This window comes from Oreochromis aureus, linkage group 4 (assembly GCF_013358895.1).
Source record: "Oreochromis aureus strain Israel breed Guangdong linkage group 4, ZZ_aureus, whole genome shotgun sequence".
Taxonomy (NCBI): Eukaryota; Metazoa; Chordata; class Actinopteri; order Cichliformes; family Cichlidae; genus Oreochromis; species Oreochromis aureus.
In genome coordinates this window covers 8,520,966-8,546,259 of record NC_052945.1, presented here as the reverse complement: position 1 = coordinate 8,546,259, position 25,294 = coordinate 8,520,966, and the positions used below count along the sequence as shown (strand labels likewise).

At 40.8% G+C, this 25,294-nt stretch overlaps 1 protein-coding gene across 1 annotated transcript in view; it reads right to left on the bottom strand.

The window, feature by feature from the left end:
- Window positions 1–2,840: 2,840 nt before the first annotated feature.
- Window positions 2,841–25,294, bottom strand: part of rnd2 (Rho family GTPase 2) — a 31,745-nt gene continuing 9,291 nt past the window's right edge. The window contains exons 3-5 of the mRNA XM_031753480.2: window positions 9,518–9,627; window positions 6,224–6,358; window positions 2,841–4,044 (exon numbers count right to left, since the gene is read on the bottom strand). Of these exons, the coding sequence (XP_031609340.1) occupies window positions 3,775–4,044; window positions 6,224–6,358; window positions 9,518–9,627 (515 nt within the window). The 3' untranslated portion in view covers window positions 2,841–3,774. The remainder of the gene's footprint in view (window positions 4,045–6,223; window positions 6,359–9,517; window positions 9,628–25,294) is intronic.

Genomic DNA, 25,294 nt, shown 5'->3' with positions numbered 1-25,294 from the left:
CGTAGGCTAATTAATCTCCACAGTCTGTGTTTTCACTGCGAAACCACCTTAGGGAGGGGTCCAGGTTTGCCTCTACGTTAAGGAGTTTATCTGCTGGGAAACAGGAAACAATAAAGCTGAAAATATTATAAGGCAACAAGGGAAAGGCCATCAGATTAATATGCTGTTAAAGGTATTTGCTTATGCAGTACACTGATGGTCAAGTCCCGTGTCATGAATGTGGAATGCCAACTATCTCTGCTGGCTTTCTGTGTGTGTCTGTTTTGTGTGAATATGTGTATGAGCGTGTGTGTGTGTGTGTGTGTGTGTGTGTGCAGGTTATGTGTGAGTTCAGCTTGGTCACATACTGCTTCTCATTACAAATCCTCTCATGACTGTATGCAATTTGTGCCTCTGCTCTGTAGCCTTTTATCAGCAGGCAGGCCAAGTACCATCTCTCTCTGTCTCCCTTGGTCTCCATCATCCCTCCTCAGTGCATATTTGTCAATCACTCTGTTTCTTTCTCTCTCGCTCGCTCGCTCTCTTTCTCATGCTGACATTTCTGTGCACCTAAAGTGCAAATTGTAGTAATTAGCCAAGAACATCTACAATTGTGTGTTTCCTGGGCGAATGACGTCAGTTCTGGCCATTTGAGGATAAGATGACTGGATTCTCTGTGCTCGTCGGAGCTGCTTGGAATATCGGAAAAGAGAAGAGAAACTCAAGAATGCAGAATCAGAGCATGAACCCACAAAGGTACTTCTAATCCTCCTGGCGTCTCAGCGGTAAAGGGCAAATGGCTGATCAGATTGCTGAAATTGAGGCTAGACATCCTGCAGTAATAAACCTGAGTGTGAGTGGGAGTAGATTGTCAAGATAAACTGCAATGGCAGTCTAATTTCACAAACAAAGCAGCAGTTGATTTGCCTTCATCCAGATGACATGTACAGGTCTGTATTAATGTATGGATGGCTGCCTTTTTTTGATGGATATGCAGGTTGATTGGGAAATGTGGGCCAGTGCAACTGAGATGATTCTGCCCAGTGCCTCCACCATACCCACAACCCCTCCCCCATTAAACACACACACCCACACACAGATAGACACACATTGGCACCATAGTACTAATCCTCTTAAGTGTCAGTCTGAACTGTAGGGGCACAACAGGTCTTGTGCCCCCACTGTGTGTGCTGGCCTTATTTCCATTGCTCATTTCCTGCCCTGGGCAACACCTTTCTGCAGCTATTCTCTGACTCTTGTGTCCATCTAACAATGCCCCACTTCTATTTTTTCTGCTCTATTTTTCTAATATTTAAGAATGAGATATTTACTCCCTTGGGGGCTTGAAATGTGGGCGGTTCTAAGCAAGCTCCTATGTGGGGCATCATGGTGGCTTTACTAAAATCTTCACCTTTAACACAAATTTGACTCAACAGAGATACTAATAACTGCAAAGTATGTAGAATAGCAGTGATTCAGTAAGGACCACTTTAGTCAAAATAGGAGTGTCATTTTCATCTACAGGTATTGGTAGTATTTGGTAGTATTGCTGTTTTCTGGGACCCCCCTCCCCCTACACAGAGTTGAGCAGACATCAGCAACAACAGACATGCCATATCAGACACAGCACAGATATTGGGTTAAGATGGGTTGAAAAGTGTTTTGCAGATGGAGCAGCAGCTCTGGGTCATCTAAAGCAACTAACAGTAATGAGATCTGCCAATAGGATCTGCAGAGAGGTATGAATTTAGCCAGCAGCAAAGTCTGGGGCAGAGCCCAGCTGTCACTGACTGACATACGGGGATTACAGAATTTGGTGCGTCTAAACTACAGTTATGGTACATTCAATTTTACTGTTTTTGAAAAAAAAAAATAAAATCATGATCTGAGGGCAATTTAACCAAAGAGGAATGTTTCATTTCAAAATAGGTAGTGTGTGTGTGTGTGTGTGTGTGTAGCTGAAATGTATTTTTTTAATAGCCTGTCCTCTGGCAAGACATGGCCACTTGGTTGGCCCTGAGCTTACCAACCATATGTATCAAAGCTGCTGGAGTAGCACACAAGCAACTCAAAATATTTTTATGGAAATTCTTTCAATCGTGTAACTTGGCTCCATTTTAAATATTTTTGCGACCCAATCCTTTAGCACTTTCCCCACACACCTCCTTACACTTTTTTTGTTTTTATGTCTTGGCTTGTTTCTCTTATCATCTAATCCAGCTTCTCTGACATTCACTCCGTCTGTGGAGCTCATCTTGTCAATTGTTTAATGTCTAACAGGGATACAGCAGCTGTTATAAAGGCAAAGCTTTTACTTGCTGCCTGAATGATTTGACTTACCGTAGACAGGCTTATCAACTCTCACCTCCACCTAAGAATTGTTATAATACAATGGCTTCTCAAGACTGCAGGTCTTGCTGCCAGAAATGAACTGACCAGCTGACTTTTATAGGGACAAACTATATAAAAAAAAACAACTTTAAAGTATTTGGAGTCCCAGCATCAGCTGGATGCTCTCTGTTAATTGAAGAACTCACGCATCATCTCACCTAAAGCTTCTGAAACAGTATTGAGTCAGTCATTTAAACAACAGCACATCAGTGCTCTGGTGCTGCTGCAGTGCAGTTCAATTTTATTTGTACCAGCTGAGAGGTCTGCATAGTGTGAACAACACCTTGAAGGACTGACTCACTCCCCTGGCTGCAATGTTGTTTATCTTGCAGGGCAACATGAGAGCACAGAGACGGCATTAACACAAGAAATGGGCAGTTAGCTCACAAATGTCATTTCTGAAGGCTGGAAGAGGAAAGCACGTGGAAGTGTTTAGCTACGCAAAAATTCAGCACTCTGAATGATTTATTTGTTCCATTGTGATGAGCATACAGTCTAACATTTGCGATGGCATTTAAATAACAAAGATCAGGAAAGAAACTCCAGCCAAAAACGATATTTTCCCCTATACAGGCAGGCTCTTGCTTTATTTTAGAGTTTAGTCAAAGTACAACAAAATAGCCCTAACATTTTACCACTTATCTTCCACAAAGAAACATATTTAAAGTAGCAACAATAGCATTCATTACAGTGAATCCAATTGGCATGAATGTAGCTGACGAGGAAAATACTGTTAAATGAGCAAAATAAAATCAGATACTTTGTTTCTAAAATGCACTTGTGGTAGTTATGCTCGCACACACCTTCATGGTACTCAGTCTTAAAAAAATCTAATTCCAAGCTCTTAATTTGCCATCATTCACTAGAATTCGTTTTCAGCTTTACCGTACATACAGGTTTTTCTCATCCATGGCAACAGGAAGCAGTGTCAGGCAGAAAAGTTAAACAATGACTCCGTATGTCTGCTGGACAACACTGCCTTTGTTTCATCTCCAGACATTCTGCTTCAACATGGTTCCGCGCACTCGCACACTCTCCGTCAATACGCCGCCGTGCCATCCTGTTATTAGAGCCGTTTCAGGAAATTAATTCCACTTTAATTCCAGGGACTAGACAGCACTTCCACTATCACAGCTTCCTCATGTCCAGAGGCTTAGTCCAATTTGCCATCATTTCAAAACAAGACAAATATGTAAACAGCTTATAAAGTATGCACACACGCAACAAAAAGGAAAGAAATCCAAAGCATTTGTTTCCACAGTGCAGTGTTTCTTTTTTCTCACTCCCCTGCAGTGCAAAAAAGGAAAATACAAGAAAAAAAAGCATCAAATAATAAATAGACTTTCTCTTTTATATATATTTCTGTGTTTATACATATATATATATATTTGTAATGATAGGTCTCTACATGAGCACACAGCTCTTGGCCCGGTCCTTCCTCATGGCCGGGGCCTGGTCCATTTGCTCAGTCCGACCTGGCAGAGGTGGAAGGGGCAGTTGCGAGACTCGTTTCAGGCCTCTGCGGGAACTGCTGCGTTTTAGCTGCGGCTTGTGCGGCCGTCGCACTGACGCCAAGGTGGTGATGTGGAACACATCCCGAACACTGTTTTCAGAAACCTTGGAGGTGCACTCTACATACGCCACTGCTCCCATCTGGCGAGCTATCGTGCTTCCCTGGAACATGGAGACGGCAAAGAAGAAATGAAAAAGGAAGCAAAGCTAAATGTGAAAGTACAAGAAGAAGAAGACAGGGAAAACATGCATCGTTTTAACAATCAGAAATCATATGGTGTAAATCCTCTTAACATTCGTTGTCCTCTCTTCAGTGATTTTGAGTACTTGTGCATTCTTCTTTTTTTTCTGTGTAAAATCCTGAATATCTCTCAACAGTGGCTTTTCATTAGTTTCCTCAGGCTTTAAGAGGTCATGTTAGACATAAGTTTCCTTCATGTCATTTTTCAGTGTTTCAAAAAGAAAATTAAATATCCCCATATGCACTCCATCCTTCATTGTATCTTGGCATAAGCAGACACTATAGCTCAACAGCAGAAAACGAAATGTCCCCCCAAAAAAGAGGCAGCAATTCTGAGATATAGATGTTGATCTAAACTGATGACTGAAAGCCAGCGATCTGAACATGTCTGTAGATAAATGAATTTCCTCCAACTGAAGCATGAATAATGTAGATGCTGACTCCTCAGTCTGCAGTAAAACAAAAGGATGGGAATCCGCTGGGCCAGTTTTGATATGGTCTATGTGGCTATTTACAGGGAAGACATTCACACTAGATACCAGAGCTTACCCCTGAGTAATGTTACAATAACTGAGTTATTTGAAATTGTAAATTGTTTGCTCGTGATCAAATCAGACACAAATTTAATTTGAAAACCCCTAAGCCCCTGTCTTCACTAGAGTACCACATATCCTCATCTGTTGTTTAATGATCAGAGGTTAAAGCTGTTTTCACACAGGATCAGCACATGCCAAGGATCTAACAGATGAGACAGAACTGCATTTCCCATGACCCCTACAACTGCATGTTCTCCAGCACAGAGAAAGCTTTTCATCTCAAGTGGAAGTGGTTTGATTTTCATCACAGCTGCACTGAGGCGTGTATAAGAAGCGATGAAGGCCTCATTAGGTGAAACAGCAGATTTAGATTCCAGGGTGGCGGTGGGAGGGGAAAGAGGTAGATTGTAGTGACAAGTGGAAATGCTCGATCGAATCTCGGGCAGATTAGTGTGGAAATGTCTGGAGTTCACCCAGTGGTCATTCGCAAGGCGACTTCTCAGCTCTGTTGGAATTCAATTTAAAGATCAGCAACAGGATAGCAACACAGGCTATTAGATTAGAGCACCGAAATGTTTATTGTGCACAGCTTTGGCATCTGCCATGTGACACACATTTTCTGGGCATATTAGAGAGGCAAACAGTAGGTGTCTCAAACCAAAACAGAGACTGAGAAGGACCATGACAAACGTTTTCTATGGTCCTAGCCAGTAAATGGTCCCCAGCTATTTTACATTACCTCCGTGGTTTGTCACTCTTCTTTTGTTTATGTGTCTTATTTAAATGACCTGTCTGTTTTTTTCAGTTGCAGAGTTTTTTTAGAAACAGCATGCTTTTAGCCTCCAGTAAGCTCTCAGACAGTAGCGGGGAAAAAAGGCTCCTTTGTTTTGAGGGCTTTTGTATGGTGGTGAAAAAAGCCCCTCCACTTTTTGTATGTCTAACACAGGAGAGCACACAAATTGAACACACTGAAAGCTGATTAAAATTCACAGATTTACAGAGCAGTTTATCATCCCCTCCCTCTTCTCCCCCATCCCCTTGGCTTAGAGGTCACAGCAGCATGTGATAAAAGGGCTCACTCATTTATCAATGTCCATTTTCTATTCATCCTGCATTTTGAAAATCTGTAAATCTGCATGAATATTTCATTTCAGGGGGGAAAAAAATGTTTCCCTAGACATAAACTAGACTAACCACTTGTGTCTCTTCTGCAGCCCTTGCCATAAGCAACATTACATTCCCTGTCAGCAAATTTTGGCCAAAACGCCAACCCCAGCAACATGTCCCCGAGGGGTTTAACGCTGTTCTAATAGCAGTCATGTGGTATTTTATTGTGTTGCACGAGCCTTTTCTCACACTCCTTTCCTGTGGGACCTCAAAAGAGAGGTAATGCCACTGCTGATACAACACAGAAAAATCTCATTTTATCGCTTTATTGCTTTCTAATTTCTTTTCCACATCTGTTTTCAAATCTGTCTGTCTTCCCAGGGCACCTTGCAAGTCTCAATCTTATTATTTATCTCACTTCATTCTCCTCTGATATCCATCATCTGCTAGTTCTCACCTGCTCGTGGGTGACAGGGATGAGGCGCTGTTTGGAGAGTTCCCTCAGGGTGTTGACGTCTGTCCTCATGTCCAGCTTACAGCCCACCAGCACCACCTTGGCATTTGGACAGAACTCTTGCGTCTCTCCTTGCCACTGCAGGAACGTGAGCCGACAGAGAAAAACTGAAATACATTCTTGATTATGTCAAACATGAGCACTGAGCGCTGAGCTGCCTGTGCTGAAGTACAGTGATGACCTTTTGGCTACTCTGACACTGGATACCTGAGTTTGAGGGAGATTAATGCGCTCTTGCTAAAAGACATTTGTTCAGCTTAGCAAACACAGCAAAAACAAATGCATAACTTTGGTGTGGTTTTTTTTTTGGTGTGAATTTAAGTCCAGCCTTCAAAGGGTTGGGGATTTTGGTTTCCACTCACTTTTCTGATGTCATTTTGTTCTCAGCAAATTACTCACTGTAATTCAGTAAAGACTTTTTAAACTTGAATAATCCATTCATCCATTGATGTCTGTTCTCTTTATTTTTTTGTCAACAAAGCCATTCATCAGTCAGCAAAACTAAAAATTTTGTTCCAGTCATTTGTCAACCACAAATGCCGGAGGTTGTGTTAAGCTTCTGCTGGATACCACTGCATGATGAATATGATTTTTTTTACTTTTGTTTGAGATAAACAAACATTTTTGAAGACAATCCCCTTGGTAATTGTACCAGGTGGAATAAACTATTCTGCCAGTAAACATCAAGGATCCTACTTTCTTTGAATTTGTCGTCACCACTTCCAGCATGGCTGCTATTTTCAGATTGCTCCTTTTAAGTCCCTTTTTGTGCGCTGAGTCCCCTCACTGTGTCAAAATGTCAACTCTTCAGCTTTCATTTCTTTTTGCAGTAGAGGACAAAGTTGCGGGAAGCCAAATCTGGCAAGCAGTGTGCATGAGCGATTATTGTGTTGGTGTGGCCAAAAAAACTTGTCACTGTTCTGTGTGCTGGTGCACAATGACACAGTGACGAACCCCACAGTTCATATGCTCTTCTTCAGACACCTGAGAACATTGAGAGTCTGATCCAGGGGAATTAATTTACAGTGCACAATTCTGAAAATCTCAAAATTAAAAAAGTAAAAATAAAACAACGCACATTCTTTTAGTTTGTACATCTGGTCTTTATGAGCTGCCTTTTGGCTTGGACACTGCAGATATGCAGATTTCATCAACAGGGGATATCCTCCACATGAAAGTCAGTTGAGTTTGATGTTTGATCTCCTCTCAAGTTTGGGCTCCATGGTAAAATCTCATATGCATAAAAGGGCAAAACAGCAGCAGTGCTGGAAATGTTTCAGAGGTCTACAAACAGAAGCGATGTGCCAAATTTAAATTGGGTATGTTTGGGTTTTTTGCATTTTTTGTTTTATTTTTTAAATGGGCAGATTTGTGAAATTTTATGAAAGCAGCTCATTATTGGCATTTTCAACACAAAACAGACAACTAATTAATCTTAAGTGTGATGGAAAGGGATGATAAATGTAGAAATTTATTTAAAGTTACATTCATTGTGGGTACATTTTACATGTTCAATTGTTTAATTAATGAATTAAAAAAAAAATTCATAAAACAAAACAAAAAGGATGGGAATGGAAAAATCTTGGCATAAAATCTGTAAATTATCATGAAAAATGGCTCAAAGATGAAGTGATCAGCAAAAAAGGCACAGATTAAGTGGTTCTGTCAACCATCCAGGATTAATCAGGTAATTATTTTACCTCTAATCAGATTAAAGAGACTTCCTGTTTTTTTATGATACAAGGCAATGTTCACTATTTTACTGCAACAGCTATAGGGTCACGTACTGTGACTTTTTCACTCGTGCCAGCTTAGTTTAGATTTCTGTGTGGTGTGTTATACTTTCCTTACTCAGTCTCCATCAACAAAATCTATTTCAGGTTCTGTTCCGAAAAGGTTGAGCAGTCTTCCTTCTAAAATCACCCTGAGATTAAATGTCACTTCTGAAACTCAGCTGAACCAACACAGTGTCTCCTCCTGGCAACACAAATACATGGCAGCCCTGAAATATTCCACATGCCATGTGCAGAATGTCAGGGTGTCCATTCATCCCTTGTATTGAAAACAACCTCTGACCTCTCAGGCACATTCCCATTCTGTCAATGACATCCAATCAAAACCTTTGATTGTTTAACCCTCTCTCCTCCCCCAGCTGTCGTCTAGAAACATTGGTGACCCCCCTAGCTCCTGGAGGTCAAGAGTCTAATTTAGGATGGTGATTGTGCAACAGGTTTTCCATGTGCGCCTGAGTTTCGGGGATTACTGGGATGACAACTAGGGGGCAGGGGTCATGGCAGCCCCCTGCCAAGTGATGCATGGGAAAAGCTAAAGCTGAGGAGCAGTGCTGCTTCCCCTGTTGACAGATTCCACGGAGGCTGGAGAGATATTGGTGGGTTAAAGAAATGGTGTCCCGGGTTAGATCTACAAAAGTCTGCAGGGGCATTTTAGCAGCTCCCTTCAGACCACTAAACACGTCAACAGACCAGCCATGGGAACGGTCTTCAGCCCACAAGGGGTGCAGTTCAAAGGCAAACTCACACACACATGGCTTCAAGATGAGACACCACTAAAAGGCACAGGTCTGCTTTCCATGATACACATGCATGCAAACAGACCCATTAAGTTGGGTATAATTACACCATGGGTGTTTCACTATACTATGTGGGCACACAATCTGCCACTGGCTGTAAAAACACATCCAAAACCACATTTGATGACGCCACCCGGCTATTACATCCATTCCAACGGCACTGTTCCCAGCCATTAGCCACCTTGCAAATGTTAACAGACACCAACAAGTGAAGTATTCAGCATAAAACTCAGATTGTACATTTTAAATGTTCACAGAAAGTCTGTTTCTAACACTCCTCAACATGCTCTGAAATGTCTTCTCTGATATGTCTGGTGTGTCTAATATGCGTATCTGATATTCCTCTTGAACCCACCCGGCTGCAAGCCCTCTTATTTCATTCTTCGCATTGACCTTCTATTGCTTGCAGGGACACGGGTCAAGTATCCATGGACGTTTTGATGAGATAAAGGAAAGCGAGGCTTTAACCTCAGTGCTGATTTGCTCCATTGTTAAGCCGTGAAAAGCTGCTGGCGCAGAAATCTAAGTCAATACAAGATGCTGATCAGGAAAAACTGAATTGAATTGGTTTTTCGTTGGTTCTCCACTTTCACTGCGATATTAAATGCTGATCCAAAGTATTGAGAGCAGGAGTAAAAAATACTGACCTTCTTTATGACACTGTCCAAAGTCTCTGGACGGCTGATGTCGAAACAGATAAGCACTGCATCTGAATCAGGATACGCCAACGGCCTCACATTATCGTAATAAGAAGAACCTGTGAACACACAATAACATATGGTGTAAGGTCATGGTGTCTTTGGGGAAATTCCTAACTGTTTTTAACCTGATTTAACCCTGCAAGACTCTGCATCCCAACCATATGGCCTACTCTGTCAATTAGAAACATACTGCACACCCCCGGAAAGTGATCCAAAGGTCATTAATACATGAATAGCCCATTAAAGCAGGCAGTGTGGCACACAAATCGACATGCTGCAGCTCGAACACACTCTCCAGATGTAAATGAACCTTGATCTTAGCAGTTATGTGCACATATTTGTGCACCTTTTCTCTTGGGCTTCCACACAGCTGTGCCTCTTCTGTCACAGTACTTCAGGAGGAATGTTGAGGAGTTAGTCATAGCAGCACACACATACACACACGCATACACACAAAGGTGAATTATAGTGGCTTGAGAATTGGAGGACTGGTACATACGATCCATAATCATCTTGAAACGACAGCGAATGCCAGCACAAAGGCCAAACTAAAGGTTGAACCCCTTAATTCTCTCATCTCATCCCTCTTTCTGTCTCACTTGCAAATGGTCCTTGATTTAAAATCTTCCATTTTCTTTTAGACTCTATGAGATTCACATGCGCTCACACGCTTCTCACCACTCTTGCTTTTCAATTTTGTACCTTGATCAAATTTGAAGGCAGAGTGGCGCCTCTGTACTTCCACAAGTTGCTCACTTACACAGTTCCCGCTCTCTTGCAGCTCTCATTAGGAGGCTTGTAAAAATATCTGGGCTCTCGTGGATGTGTGGCTGCGGCCACGGGCACCCTCCCTCCTACCTTCAGAAGCTGCTGTAGACCTTATGTTCTGCATAAATTTCAAGCCACCAAAACTCAAAGGTTTGTCACATTGTGCATCAAATCTGCCAAAATTAGCGAATCACATTACATCGTAAATAAATATTAAACGCTTTGGAAGATTAAACATATGATTTAGGTTCATACAAGCTGATGATTTTTAATATTTATACAAAACCAAAGTTTATGTTTGTTTGGTATGCCCCTGCTTCATACCAGACCTGACCTGTCACACAATAAACAGACTGTTAGAGCTGCATGCTTTAGTCTGGTGTTCTGCACAAAAGCACTACACCCCGCATCACTATGTTCTCTTTGTTAATGATGGAATGAGTATGTGACAATAGCTGCACGCGTCCCGCAGCCCCCATCATTCAGCTCGCTGTCCTGTAGTGACCTGCTCATTGCTCTTTGAGAACAATGCAACAGGCTGCCTGTCACATCCTCACAAGCTAGAATGGTTTTGTTTACATTTGTTTGTCACTAAAAATCCACATTACCATCAAACGCTTAAAAAAAATACCTGAAATATCAATTAAATCAGAGAAAACATAAAAAAAACGAGTATGCTTTGTTTACAGTGGCTTCAGATTTCTCCCGATTTAACACTACTGACTTTGATATCACTGTTTATACAAATTACTACCCCCTGCAGCTGGCAATAATACATATTACCACATTCTCACAGTGTGATGACTAGATAGTGCGTTTCAAAATGGCATTCAATTAATTTTTATAAAATCTTGCTCACCACATGCACACAACCATTTATCTGCTGGCTGACTCTTTAACACATGAATGATGCTTGTCAAAAAAAGATTATTGTTTCTATTTACTGTAATTTGTAGTTCTTATATCGCCCTGTTTAGGACCTCCCTGCCCTTCTGAATAGTTGGAGGTGGGAGGAGGAACAGTAGGAACCCAGCACAGACAAATAGAGGTGGGTTGCAAGTGGATTGTAACCACAAGTAGACTACAGCAGCTTAAATAACCAGTAATACACGTGTTTTGTTTTGGTTTTTAAATTTGATACATAGAAACCAAGTTTAGCTGCAGCACTGCACTTTTGAGCTAATGGCATGTTTGATCAGCTTTGCACGTCCACATGCACCTGGACATAGAACAGAAGACACAAATAATACATTAAATTTAAATTAGGAATGCTCTCAAGCAGCAATTCCACAACAACTGGACTCTGCAAATCCCTCAAGGATGCTGGGCAAAATACATTTGACAACCTTCCTTTGCTAACTTTAAAATATTTATGTTGTAATCATAATTTCAGTGCAATATACAGGAAAGAAAAAGTAATTTTAGCCTACACCTTGCGGGGCATTATCAGGAATTCATAGTCTCCTCTTCATCTTATTAACACAATATTGCTACAGTTCCGTGTTGCTGAGAGAGCAGGACTAACACAAGCACACACAACCACATCCCCAGAAAAGGATGCCAAGTCTGACACTCAGCAAAGCTCACTTTGTAAGACAGCAAGCTGTGATGGGTAGCGGTCACACATGAGGTGCTGTAGCTGCTGAAGTCGGTCTTTAGTATGTATCGCAGTGCAGCAGACCTGTACTAAGGTTAGAGATGAAGAAGAAATGAGACACCCCTGTGGGGGTGGAGTAGGGACAAAAAAGATTTAATGAGTTTGATGCCGGAGCTAGGGCGTGTAGCGGCTTTTTGCAACAGAGAGAGAGTAGCAACCAGGGGATTAAAGCAAAATCAAGATGAAGAGAAAAAGATGTCAGATGAAGCAAAGTTTAGACAACAGTGCTAGTTTGACTCAACATGTAATTAGAAGCTGAAATGAGGCCATTGGGATCAATTTGTCAGTCCCAAAGATCAAAATGATTGACAGGTCATGGTCACGGCAGGGCTTGTCACAGCACAGCAATTCCGAGCTCCTCTGCCCTGAACGACAGGAAAGCTACCTCAGCACTTTTGCAAAGTCGGGGAAAAAAAGTCCTCTGAGGGAGCGGAGAAAAGTGCTGTGTTTAAAAGAAGCCGAGCAGGCACAAATAAAAACCAATCAACATAACAATCAAGAGCACGAGGGAAAAAAAGAGAAGAAGAAAGGGGAGAAAGCATTTTCTCCTGCCATTTCTCCAACAAAGAGACATGACCAGAGATAAAAGAGGATGTCACTGACGGTAGGGCTGGAGTGGGTGTTTGGGTAGGTAATGAAAGCACTGGACTCGGCAGGACAGATCAAATAAAGAGGTATGAGAGCTCTGGCTGGGTTGGCTATTGGTGAAGTTGGCCTGTGCCCATTCACTGTGAGGTGGAACAAAAGGTCAATTGAATTTCAGACATAGGCAGCATGAGATGGATGGGCCAGAAGAGTGTGGGAGGGGAGCGTAGCCTGGCAGGAACCACTAAAAATCATCACGCCTGGCAAGGAGTGGGGCCCTGCCACGCCGTGCCAAGGACAGGCATAAAACACCCCTCACAAAACCTCCTTGAGCATTAGCATTAGCCTGATTTAGCACAGAAGATCTCTCACAGTGGAAAGTGGATTTCTGCCTTCATATCCACAGGACTAATTAGTGCAAAGCCACACTGCAGAACCACACAAGAGGTTGCACCTAAACATAATGACAGAGGTAGGAGGAAAGCAGTCCTTGTCGGCCGTCACTTGAGCTTCATCAAAGGCCAGAAACGTCCCAGAGGATGCTGAGGCGGACAGGAACTTAGTGGAGCGCTAATGTACAGTAATAAGACTTGAGGGTTTGCGGTATGACTTCATTTATGCCTCCTGTCCCTTGACACATTGACTCTCCTGTAGGGACAATCTGTCTGAGATATGACAGCTCTCTATCTGCTCATTCAAAGGCTCTTCTGTGAAAAACTCATTTTCTGATAGAGCTGAGAAGAAAAAAAAAATCACAATAACACACAAACAGAACATGTAACAGGGCAGATTCTTTGGGAATCCAACACTTCAAAAAACCTTATATTTGTCAATACATTAATCTGTAATATCACAGCAGGAATGATCTCTTTCTTTCTGTTTTTGTTGCATGCTTGTTTCAGGCGCAGTGTGTGCGTGTGTGTGTGTGTGTGGGGGGGGGGGTCTTTGCCTCGAAGCTCTCTGATGTGTTCATGCACATATGGCAGGGAGTCAACAGCAACTAAGAGCCTCATTAGGCCATATAGAAATCCTGAAAAACACCCATGCAGACAAAGGCAGGGTAACGAACACCCTCCCAAATGTCACCAAATCACCAAATTAGCGAAAACGGGGTCTTTTTTCTTCTCCTTCAGCTGTTTTCCTCTTGAAATCCACCTTCAGTGTGAAGGGAAAACATTTTAAGTCGCAGTGGCAGAGTATCTTAGCAACCTGAGGGATGCAAATGGCTTCATTGCGAGGCCTTAGAAAGGAAGAAAGAAAGAAGAGAGCAGGAGACTGAAGGCACTCCAGTGCATTGCTGATTAGAGGTGACTAAAAGGAGAGTTGGTGCTTAAGAGGTTGAGAAGACTTTCAAACACTGAAGCTCCAAGCTGTGTTGTGACTTCTTCTCAATTAAGGCTCAGCTCAAACAGAAATAAACACAGACTGCTGCCAAGACACCCTTTGAGAAGAAGTAGTTACTCTGACCTAATGTAGCCTACTACTGTACAAGACAGCGTGTGTTTTATGTGAATGTAAGCCTGCATGAAGCGTTCTTTTTGAAGTCCACATCTTGAAGCCATACAGGTGCACATCAAGCCACTGACCTTATCTAAACTGTCATGCGAAAAAATCTAACCAGTAGATAAAAGTACGACATATATTGCAAATTCAAAGATTTTTTTTTTACTTTTAATCTCATCTGGCTTTTCATAAATACATATTGAGAAGTACTGTGCAGCAAGTTTGGATAATTTATGTTACATTTTTGATAGAGCCCGACAAGTATAGGATTTTTAGACCGATATCAGTGCCGATATTTGGTGATACAAAAATCCAATATTCCGATATATCAGCCAGTATTTTCATTCCCTTTCAGATACATAAAGCAAACTGGTTCCTGAACAATTTTTATGTGTATTTATTTAGTCATTTATTTTCCCAGATGGATATTGTGTTTGTAGCATTCCAAACACATCACCAGAGAGGGAAGCTGCAGAGTGCCCTCTTGTGAACAAACTATGCAACGTCAACACTCCTAACACGATTGGCTGTTTCTCTGGTCTTTAATTTTCTGCAATTATCAGCAATTATAAAGGATAATACTAATTAATCAGTAAATAACTGATATTGGCCAATAATATCGACCTGCCAATAAATACTTCTAATTTTTACTTCTACATGATATGTTTCCCATGTCATACTGAAAAAAGCTAACATGTCCCTGCTTCAGCTATTTAATTCATCACTGAAGGTTATGCTGATTTGTGCAGTGCTACATTGTCTTTTCATGATAATGCTGTTTAAAGAGAAAGCTAACATTTTGGGGAAAAAAAGCAAAGAGATTATATTTGCAATCTTGTCCACCCATCAGAGAGGCATCAGATTATTACCAATCTAAATCTGCAACAACACACAGCACATTACAGCCAAAGCAATCAAGACCATCTTTGAGTGATAAGAACAGAAACTGCTGCAACAAGAGTGCTGCAGCTGTAACAGGCACAATTTGCTAAGGAAACATGTGATCGCACCAATTATCGGCTTGATTTAGCATTTATCTGTTTACTTTCTTAGTTTTAATTACAAGTTTAACACACATTCATAACATTATTTTTGAAAGCTTCTCACCTCACTGTTCTTGCTTAAAATTTTTTGTAATTTTAGTTTGATGAATCCATGCAAAAATGTGTAAAAATATCACATTGTGATTTAACACAGTGTTATTGTGCCAGCCTATTTCTTCACCAGGTGAAATAACTTTTGCTTCTGTGCCTGCAGTTTCAAAAATAGACTACCTCGTGTGAAACTAGTTAAGAGTTGTTTTTCATGTGGACTAGTGTAACTTCATCTGCATATTCAGAGTTTCATGCTATGATTTCATACTCATTTATACATGAAAAACCATTCATTTCTAATCACCTACAACTAATTCATAAGTATATATGTAATTCATTAATAGTCAAAGAGAAATTAGCTATGTTTAATTTTAGCTTTTAAATGAAGTTATATATTGTAGAGACTTGATCTTGTGCGTATCCCATCAAAATGTTGAAAGTCTCTAAAAAATATTGGACCTGAAAGCTAATACTGCAATTGCAACATTCATATTACGCCACGACATGAAATCTTTGCCAGATTTTGTGCAATATCTTAATACAAAGGACTATTTACAGCTCAGACATCCTTGACATACACTTTATATGAGAAGCTTGAGGCACTGAATTCCTAAATGAAAACGAAATGTAATGAAGTGAAAAAGATGGATGGAACATATGTAAGCCAATGAACTGGAGCTATTGTTACATGAATTTTAACACTTTTCTGGTCTTACTGACCACTCTCCATCACATTCACGATTTTTTATTCGTTGTATACACCTCTTTCTTATGACACACACACACACACACACACACACACACACACATGTCTGGTTTGCTATCCTGGTGGGGACATCCCATTGACATAATGGTTTCCCTAGCCCCTTACCCTAACCCTAACCATTAAAAATGAATGCCTAACCCTAACCCTTACCCTAAACCTAACCATAACCTAATTGTAACCCTGACACTAAAACCCCATTTTCAGTGTGAAAATTGCTTTCAACCCCGAGGGGACCTGGATTTTGGTCCCCACGGTGCAGAAAGTCCCCACCAGTATAGTAAATGTCAGATTTTGGTCCCCACCAGGATAGTACGAACCCGTACACACACACACACACACACACACACACACACACACACACACACACACACACACACACACACACACACACACACACACACACACACACACACACACACACACACACACACACACACACACACACACACACATCCTAGGGAGTTTTGACATTCAGTATATTGACAGTTTGTCGTGCAAGCCGGAAAAGCTAAGGATCGAATCACTGACCTCCTGCTTGGCTGATGACCTGCTCCATCTTTGGAGCCACAGCCACCAAAACCAAGAAAAATAATAATCCCGTAATTACCAAACCCCAGCTGGCCTGAACTCTGATCTATGCTTACATCTTTTGCTGCTCTTTCAGGTTGACATATATTACACACACACACACACACACACACACACACACTTCTCACACACAGGTAAAGCTGCCGATTTGTAATAGAGATGGCTGTGTCAAGTTTTCAAAAGCATTAGTGCACAGCCAGGACAGTGGAGGTGACACTGGGTTAAATGGCCATTAACCTTCCATGTCTGCAGCCTATACGCAGAAGATATTGATCAAAGCCCCCACACTTTCCCTGTGGAGGAAGTGCAGCCTTTGAAGAGCATAAAGCACCTTCCACAGATCTGCTCTGAGCTCTGCTGCCAAGGAGTTAATACCTGTGTCTGTCATTCAATCGAAGGTTGAAAAGAAGGGCCAGCCAAAGTACTGACAGCGCAGGCTGGAGACAGAGCAGCATTACTGTCTGTCTCCTGGTTGCCCCAGGGGTATAGAGATACAATACTGTGTGCCCTTTCAGCTTCTCCTCACCCCTACTCCTTGCTTCACACACAGACACACTTTCATTCCATCAGAGTAACAGCTATGCATTTCATCTCCTGTGTCTGCGGTTCAACTTGTGTTTTTCTTTTAAAGATCACTATGCTTCTTTGTCTCTCACTTCATCTTTTGATATATTCCCTGTCTAGCTTTAAAAAAAAAACAACACACCAGATGTGTGTTTGGTTTTCCCCTGCGAACTCTTTGAGAAATAGCTGACTGGTGTGGGAGTCTACATTGGGCTACTCTTAAACCTTTGGGGATCTTTGTGTGTTTAGATGTTATAATATATAAACTCCCAAGTGTTTGTTTGTGTGAGGAACTCAAGTAGCTGTGAATGACTTCTGGTTATGTACAGGAGTCACGCACACACCCAGTTTTCATCTTTTTTCCACAGTCGCCAAGCTTACCCCAATCATCGAGGTTCATCTAATCAACAGAAGCAGCAGACTGGTGGGTCCAGATCCACCAAATCCCACAGTTACAAAAACAGACAAGAATTAAAGGACAACAAATACCATCTTCATAACTGTTTTTTGTTTTTGCTTTTTTTTTCCATGCACAGTCATTTCGTAGCTCAAACAAAAAGCTGGTTTTAATATCTCCAACATAGATCCATCTTTTTGTTTTGCTTTTGTAGGCGCAACTTGAACATTCAGATAGAGAAGAATCTTACAGGAGTAATTTGTCACAAGGATCATTAGTTTGTAGGATTGCAATTTTTAAACCCTGATTATTTATTTTTTTAAAAAAGGACTTAAAAATGAGATAAAACAAAATAAAACATTAGTTATAAAATCAAATCGGTGATTTTCTGACCAAAGTATAGAAAAATATTTGATAAAAAGAGAGAAAAAAAATCAATGTAATGTTAATTTTGCCATACTGTGTAAATTTTAACTACATGGTTAAAAATCTTCTGCAAATTTGGGAATTTAAAGGATAATTTCACAGTCGCTCAGCATGATACTTAACAGATAACCCGCTTATTTAATCAAGTTTGTCAACACACAGAGCTCGACCACAAATCCACCCATTCATCCAGGAAATGAAACTCAACACCAAGCCCTATGCTGCACATAAAATAAAAGAGGCATTCACTCCTTACAGATTATACACACTAGTTTAAACTTAGTGGCAAACACCAGGGCTGATCTACCCAGCAGGTGGATGCTGACACGGGCAGTGGAGCAGCAGCTGTCTACCAGGCTTCACCTCTCCTTAATTCCAGTCACAGAACTCAACCCGCCTACTGGGACTGTGGTGTTAAAGCCTTTTGGAGCATATTTAATGCAATTTTATGGCTTGCTGTGTGGAGGATTGTGTTCCCAGTACAGTTGTAGTGATTGTAAATTACTTAGCACTAATTAGCAGGTATTTATGTTTGTTAGCCAAGTCTACCCTATCATCCAGACACGTTCACTTCTGACCATGCAAACATGATGGTGCTAAAATGCTAATGCTGAGTCTTCTAAAACCAGTGGGTGACATTATGGTGGGTATGTCCATCTTTGTTTTGTTTTTTACACAGTCATCACTTGACTCAAGGTTAAAAATGGTTTGAAAAAAGTTGGCTTAAACCCCAGTGGCAGCAGTTTTCCGAATCTGTACCACCTTAACACCACCTCCATCTGGTGAGGACGGAGAATGTGTTTTGTTTTGTTTTAAAGCGCCAATTCTGACAGTCTGTGAAAACTCTCCAATTCGTTTCAAGTTATCTGCCAACGCTGCCAGCATCACCCACTGACACCCAATTCTTTGAGCACTGGGGACTGCCATGCCACAATGAAATCTGCTCTGAAAAGCTCTCAGCCCTGCTCAAATATCACCTCTCTCTCTCCTACACGCACACACATACACAGTATTCCAATCCATGTTTTTATATTCCTTTTCACCTGTAAAAAAGGAGTGATCACATCCTTTATTCCCACTCCCCTACACCTTTGAGTTTCATACTCTCCTTTCGGAATTTGTACCCCGTCTGGAAGCTTTTCATTAAAACTTGTAATAACACTGACTGCGGCTTCTCTGTCCACAGCTGTCAGTCTGATAAGAAAGCAGAGGTGAGAATATTCAGTCAGCAGCTACAACCACACATATATGAAAGGAAAACTTGAGTGAAAAAGGGGGATCCTCTGCTCCACTTCCTCTGCTGCACAGCCATCCAAACGCATCCCTATCATTCAGCTATCTATGCACCCTCGCCACCCCAGCTCCCCGCTCTGCAACCCCCACGGGAGGCCAACAGATAGACACGACACTACTTCAAGTGCAATTTCACATCCACAAAAGTTGCAGCAGCGAGAAAAAAAGAGCGGGCTGGATCTTGTTTATAAATAAAGTCATTCATAAATGATGGCATCTGTCGAGTGTGCGTGAGTGAGGTGCAGGTGGGAGGTGAAGGATGGAGGTGAAATATGGCCTCTCTCTGTGTATCCCCTTTCGCTCGGATGGGTTCCAGACGGATGCTGAGAGGGTTTTGCTCCTCTGGAGGTGGAGGGCCATCGGGACTGAGAGTTAGCTTTAGGAGAAGCAGAACGAGTCAGTGTGGCTGTTTGAAGTGAATTGATCAAAGCTGGGGCGGAATCGGGTACAGTTGCACTCAGCAGAGGGGAGTGGACTGGGTGAAAACACAGAGCCATGGTTCTCTGGGTGGATTTCCCCTCTGACTGAATGATGGAGGCATTCACTGCTGCTCCTGCTGCTGCTGCAGCTTGAATAAGAGCAAGCGCCTGGTTCAGTGTCAGGGTGGATTAGTTTGTGTCCCACATGAACAGTGCTGGAGGGGTATTAGATATTACTGTAATGCTATTACTTCTCCAGGTTACACAGTGATTTTTTTTAGTCATTACATTTTTTAAATAAAACATGCACCCCTACTTTGTTTTATATTACATTCTTGTGAGACATTTAATTAAAACCTGCATAAATATGTATTAAGCATAATTAATTTTTACTGTTACCGGGTAAGATTAAACAAGCAAAATTAGCAGCCCACAAAAGTTTTAATAGAATTATCATCTGTTGTGTATTTGTTAAATTAATGATTAAGAAGAACATAATTTCCTCTATGAGAATATGTAATGGGCAAAATGATGCTTTTAACCAAGCTTAATGGCCAAAGCATATTTGGGCATCAATAATAATGTAGCTACATATACATACGCTTACATTTTCAACTAAGAAAGCTCCGATTCACCTGGTCATCTCAATATGCCCTTGAAGTAAAAATGATCAATAATTTCCTGGTGTGTCACTGGATTCTTTTGTCTGGGCAGACACTTAGAACGAGTGATGGAGGACATTAAAAAGACATTTTTACTTCCCTTTTTGTATTCACTCACCATCTCTTTAAGGATAATGCTGACACAGCCAATCACCTTCTGGAAAAGACTGAGGTGCACAGACTGAGGGGGTGCAGCGAAGTATAAGACAAGACATCAATGTGTATGTGCTGCTGATGAGGGGAGTAGGTAGAGTGCATTATGATGACATAAAGGTGTTTTATGATTGTATAAATATTTAAGCACCAACCTCTAGTACTGAATCTACTTTACTAAGTGGATTGGGTAATATTATTGGGTAATACTAGTAATATTTGTATTATTGGTGCTGTTTTATACGCTGACTGGCCACTTCATTAGTTATACATGACTTATAACACAGCGTTGGATCCTCTTTATGGCATAAATTCAACAAGCTGTCAGAAACATTCCTCAGAGAATTTGGTCCATGTTGACCTGATTGTCTTAGTTAAAGCAAATTTATCATCCTTGACGTCACTCTCCCATTCAACCACATCCAAAAGCTACTCTATTGGAGTGAGATCTGGTGACTGTTGAAGCCGTTTAGTACAGTTAGTTTGCTGTCATGTTTAAGAAACCAGTTTGAGATCATTTGTGAGAACATGAGAACATGGGTACGCTGTGTCATAAAAGGTAGAGATGGTCAGCAACAACAAAGTTTTTCCAGTCTTCTCTTGTCCAATTTTGCTGACCCTGTGTAACTTGCACCTTCAGTTTCCTGTTCTTAGGTGACAGAAATGACATCAGGTGTCATCTTCTGCTCTTGTAGCCCATCTGGTTCAAGGTTTGATGTGTTTGTGTTCAAAGACTCTCTTTTGCATACTTTGGTTATAATGAGTGTTTATTTGAGTTATTGTTGACTTCCTATTAGCTGGAAGTATTCTGGCCATTCTCCTCTGATCTCTGGCATGAACAGGGCATTCTCACTCAGAACACTCACTGGATAGTTTCTGTTTTTCAAACCGTTCTCTGTAAATCCTCAAGACTGTGTGAGAAAATCCCAGCAGATTTCAGAAATCCTTAGACCAGCCTGTCAACCATGCCACAATCAAAGTCACTTAAACCACCTGTCTTCCTCATTCTGATGCTCAGTTTGAACTTCAACAGGTCATTCTGAAAATGTCTACATACCTAGAAGCATTGGTTGCTGGTATGTCATTGGCTGATTAGAAAATTGTGTTAAAAAGGAGTCGAACAGGTACACCTAATAATGTGAATGTAATTTTACCTTGTTTAAGTAATACAATAAAGCCTTGATAGGCATCATTTCACCTTGAAAGTGTGTTTGGAAAGTTGATTTTTAGAGATAGAATTGTTGGAATGGGGTTAAAGGAAGAGGTACAGTATATCTGTGTCATTTGCATCCTTTTAATTCAGGTCAATGAAGGTTACAGAATTGAGAGAACTACAGAGTTAACAGAATCAACTGATACAAGCACTGGAATAAATTCATAATGACTCTTTCATATTGTCATATGTATCTATAGAGACTGTTTGGAGAGGTTACAGTAGTTTGAAAATAGGTGGCATTTGTGTGTCTGTTTACTCAAGGACCAAGGACTGGGACAGGTCCCCAGGGTCCCACAGACAAGCCTTAAAACACAAAGCTCATGTGACTGGTTTGATGGCTGAATGTGGGAAAAGCACAGATGTATACGTTTCCTTTTTTTGCTCCTTCTGTTTCCTTTCTCTAGTTGTCAATCTAGTGATCACTTCCTGCTCTCACAACCTGCTCTTATGGTAAACATGCCCACTATTCTTTCTAGTCACTTCAAGCCCTCATTCCCCCAACCTCTTTGACTACTGATTGAGGCAGCAGATGCACTTTTCAGCCTCATTGTGCCCCAGCTGCTGCCTGTGCGCCCTTCGACAGCACCCATTATGTCTCTGGTCAGCTGAGAAACATTAAGATTAAAGTGTCAACGCTGTAGTTATTCCCATCGTCACTCGATCACACGATATCCATGACTCATTTCTTTTTTTCTATATATTGTGTGCTTTCTTTTTAAAAACACAAATATCAAAAAGAGTATCAGAAAACTAATCTTAATTTAGTTAAATCTGCTATTGCTGCTATCAAATTAAAGTATAAAAATAATGGAACAATATGATAGGCACCACACACAGCAATGAACTTTATGAGAGTTTCAGTCTGTCTGCAAAGCTCCAGACACAGCCACATAGCCTAAATAACAGATATTTCCCTTAGAAGCTGGTACAGATCAAAAATAGAGGCAGAAACAGTGCGCCTTAAAGCAGATAACTCATAAGTTGGAAGGGACATGGCATCTCACTAATTAAGAAACTTTTCATTTAGCCTGGAAAAAGAATTTGTTGCTCTATAAAAAAAAAAAGCCTTCCATAAAGCTAGGACAGCTTACTATTCATCACTGATTGAAAACAACAACCACCCTAGGTTTCTTTAAGCACTGTATCCAGGCTGACAAAAAGTCTGAGCTCAGTTTAGCCAAGCATTCATTTAACCTTAACTAGTAATGACTTAAGGAATTTCTTCACAAATAAAACTTTAACCATTAGAGAAAGAATGCTCATAACCATCCCAGACAAATCATTAAATACAGGTATTTTCAATACAACTGATATTTTTTTAGATTCTCTCTCCAATTCATTTTTTTGAGTTAAGGTTGGCAATTACTTCCTCCAAACCATCAACATATCAATCAGATTCCAATCCTGCAAGATGGCTCAAAGAAGTCCTACCATTAATTAATGCTTCAATCTTAAATATGATCAATCTATCTCTATAACTGGGCTACGTACCACAGGCCTTAAGGTGGCAGTAATTAAACCATTACTTAAAAAGCCATCACTTGACCCAGCTGTCTCAGCTAATTATAGGCCAATCTCCAACCTCTCTTTAATCTCAAAAACTCTTGAAAGGGTAGTTGTAAAACAGTCAACTGATCATTTGCAGAGGAATGACTTATTTGAAGAGTTTCCATCAGATTTCAGAGCTCATCACAGCACAGAAACGGCTTTAGTGACAGCTGACTCATCTCTGTGCAGGATTCAGTACCATTCACCATAATATTTTTACAGAGTTTCGAGCATGTAATGTTAAGTAGTGTTACTTCGCTGCAGTGGTTTGTATCATATCTATTTTAGAGACTCCAGTTTGTTCTTGTAAATGGAGAGGCAGTAGTCTCACACACTAAGGTTAACTGTGGATTTCCATGGGGTTCTGTGCTAAGATGAATTCTGTTTACATTATACATGTTTCCCCCAGGCAGTATCATTATAAGGCATAGCGTTTTCATTGCTATGCAGATGATACCCAGCTTTATCTATCCATGAAGCCAGAAGTTACACACCAATTAGTTAAACAGCAGAAATGTCTTAAAGGCATAAAGTCCTGGATGGCCTCTAATTTCCTAAATTCAGATAAAACAGAGGTTATTGTATCTTTTTACTGTGTTTAACCAGATACTTACTTCTGGAAGGCACTACCTTGGCCTGCAGTAACACTGTGAGGAATCTTGGAGTCATTTCTAACCAGGATATTTCCTCCAAAGTGTATATTAAACAGTTATGTGGGACTGTTTTCTTGCATTTACACAGTACCTCAAAATTTAGAAATATCCTGTCTCAGAGTGATGCTGAAAAACTAGTTCATGCATTTATTACTTCTAGGCTGGATTATTATAATCAGGTTGTCCTAAAAACTCCCTAAAAAGCCTTCAGTTGATCAAAAACGCTGCAGCAAGAGTACTGACAGGGACTAGAAAGAGAGAGTACATTTCTCCTTTATTGGCTTCTCATCATTGGCTCTCTGTTAAGTCCAGAATTGAATTTAAAATCCTTCTCCTAACACACAAAGTCTTGAATAATCAGGCCCCATCGTATCTTAAAGACTTCGTATTACCATATCTCCCCATTAAAGGACTTTGCTCTCAGACTGCAGGCCTATGATATTTAAAAGTAGAATGGGAGGAAGAGCATACCTCTCTTTTTGAATAAGTTTATGGTTAAAGCTGGATCAGGTGACCCTGAACCCTCCCACACTACATCACAACAGGCTTGGGGCTATGCAGGGGGCTTCACATAACGGACCTTGTTTCACCTGTTTTCACTCACTATATGCTTATACAGCAATCTGCATTTAATCATGAGTTATTAGTAAAAACTCTGACTCTCTTCCACAGTCTGTGTTTTGTCCTGTCTTCCACCCCTCATCCCCAACCAGGCATGGTCTCTCCCTCAGCCTGGTTTCTTCCTGTTAAAAGGGAGTTTTTCCTTCCCACTGTTGCCAAGTGCTTCCTCATACAGAGTCGTCTGATTGATGTGGATTTCCCTTTATCTTTGCTCGGTCTTTACCACTGAATTGTATTTCATTGAGAGCTAATAGATAACTCTGAACAAAGACTACTGCCGTTGCAGTTTGCAATCATGATGCATTAGGCAGCACGATTTGTTTGTGCTGCCCAAGTGTGGTTCAGTTAATTGGATATTGAGGTTTCAAGTTAAATAAAGTCACAGGATGCACATCTAGGTTGACCTGGGAAACAAAATTAAATTGTTTCTTACAAAAACATTTCATTTGCCGCATCTAGCAAAAGTGTCAAATGCATTTTCTTTCTAAATAAAATATTTGTACCTGCTCATTGTCTTCTTTACTGCCCTCACTGGCTTCAACTTTCAATCGACAGAATAGCAATAACCGGTAATAGGAAATGTGTTTTGCCTGTGTCCTCTTATGCATACACAATAGGAAAGAAGGACAACTAACACATTTAAGCATTTCTTCATATTATCAATCACCTGTTTGTATATTACCTTTTATCCAGGTTATTACAGTTTAAAGTGCTTCACAGAAGACCGATAAGACAATAATTAGACATAAGAAATAAAACATCTTACCACTAGTTGTGAAAAACTACAAAGAACAGGCCTATTTATAAGTC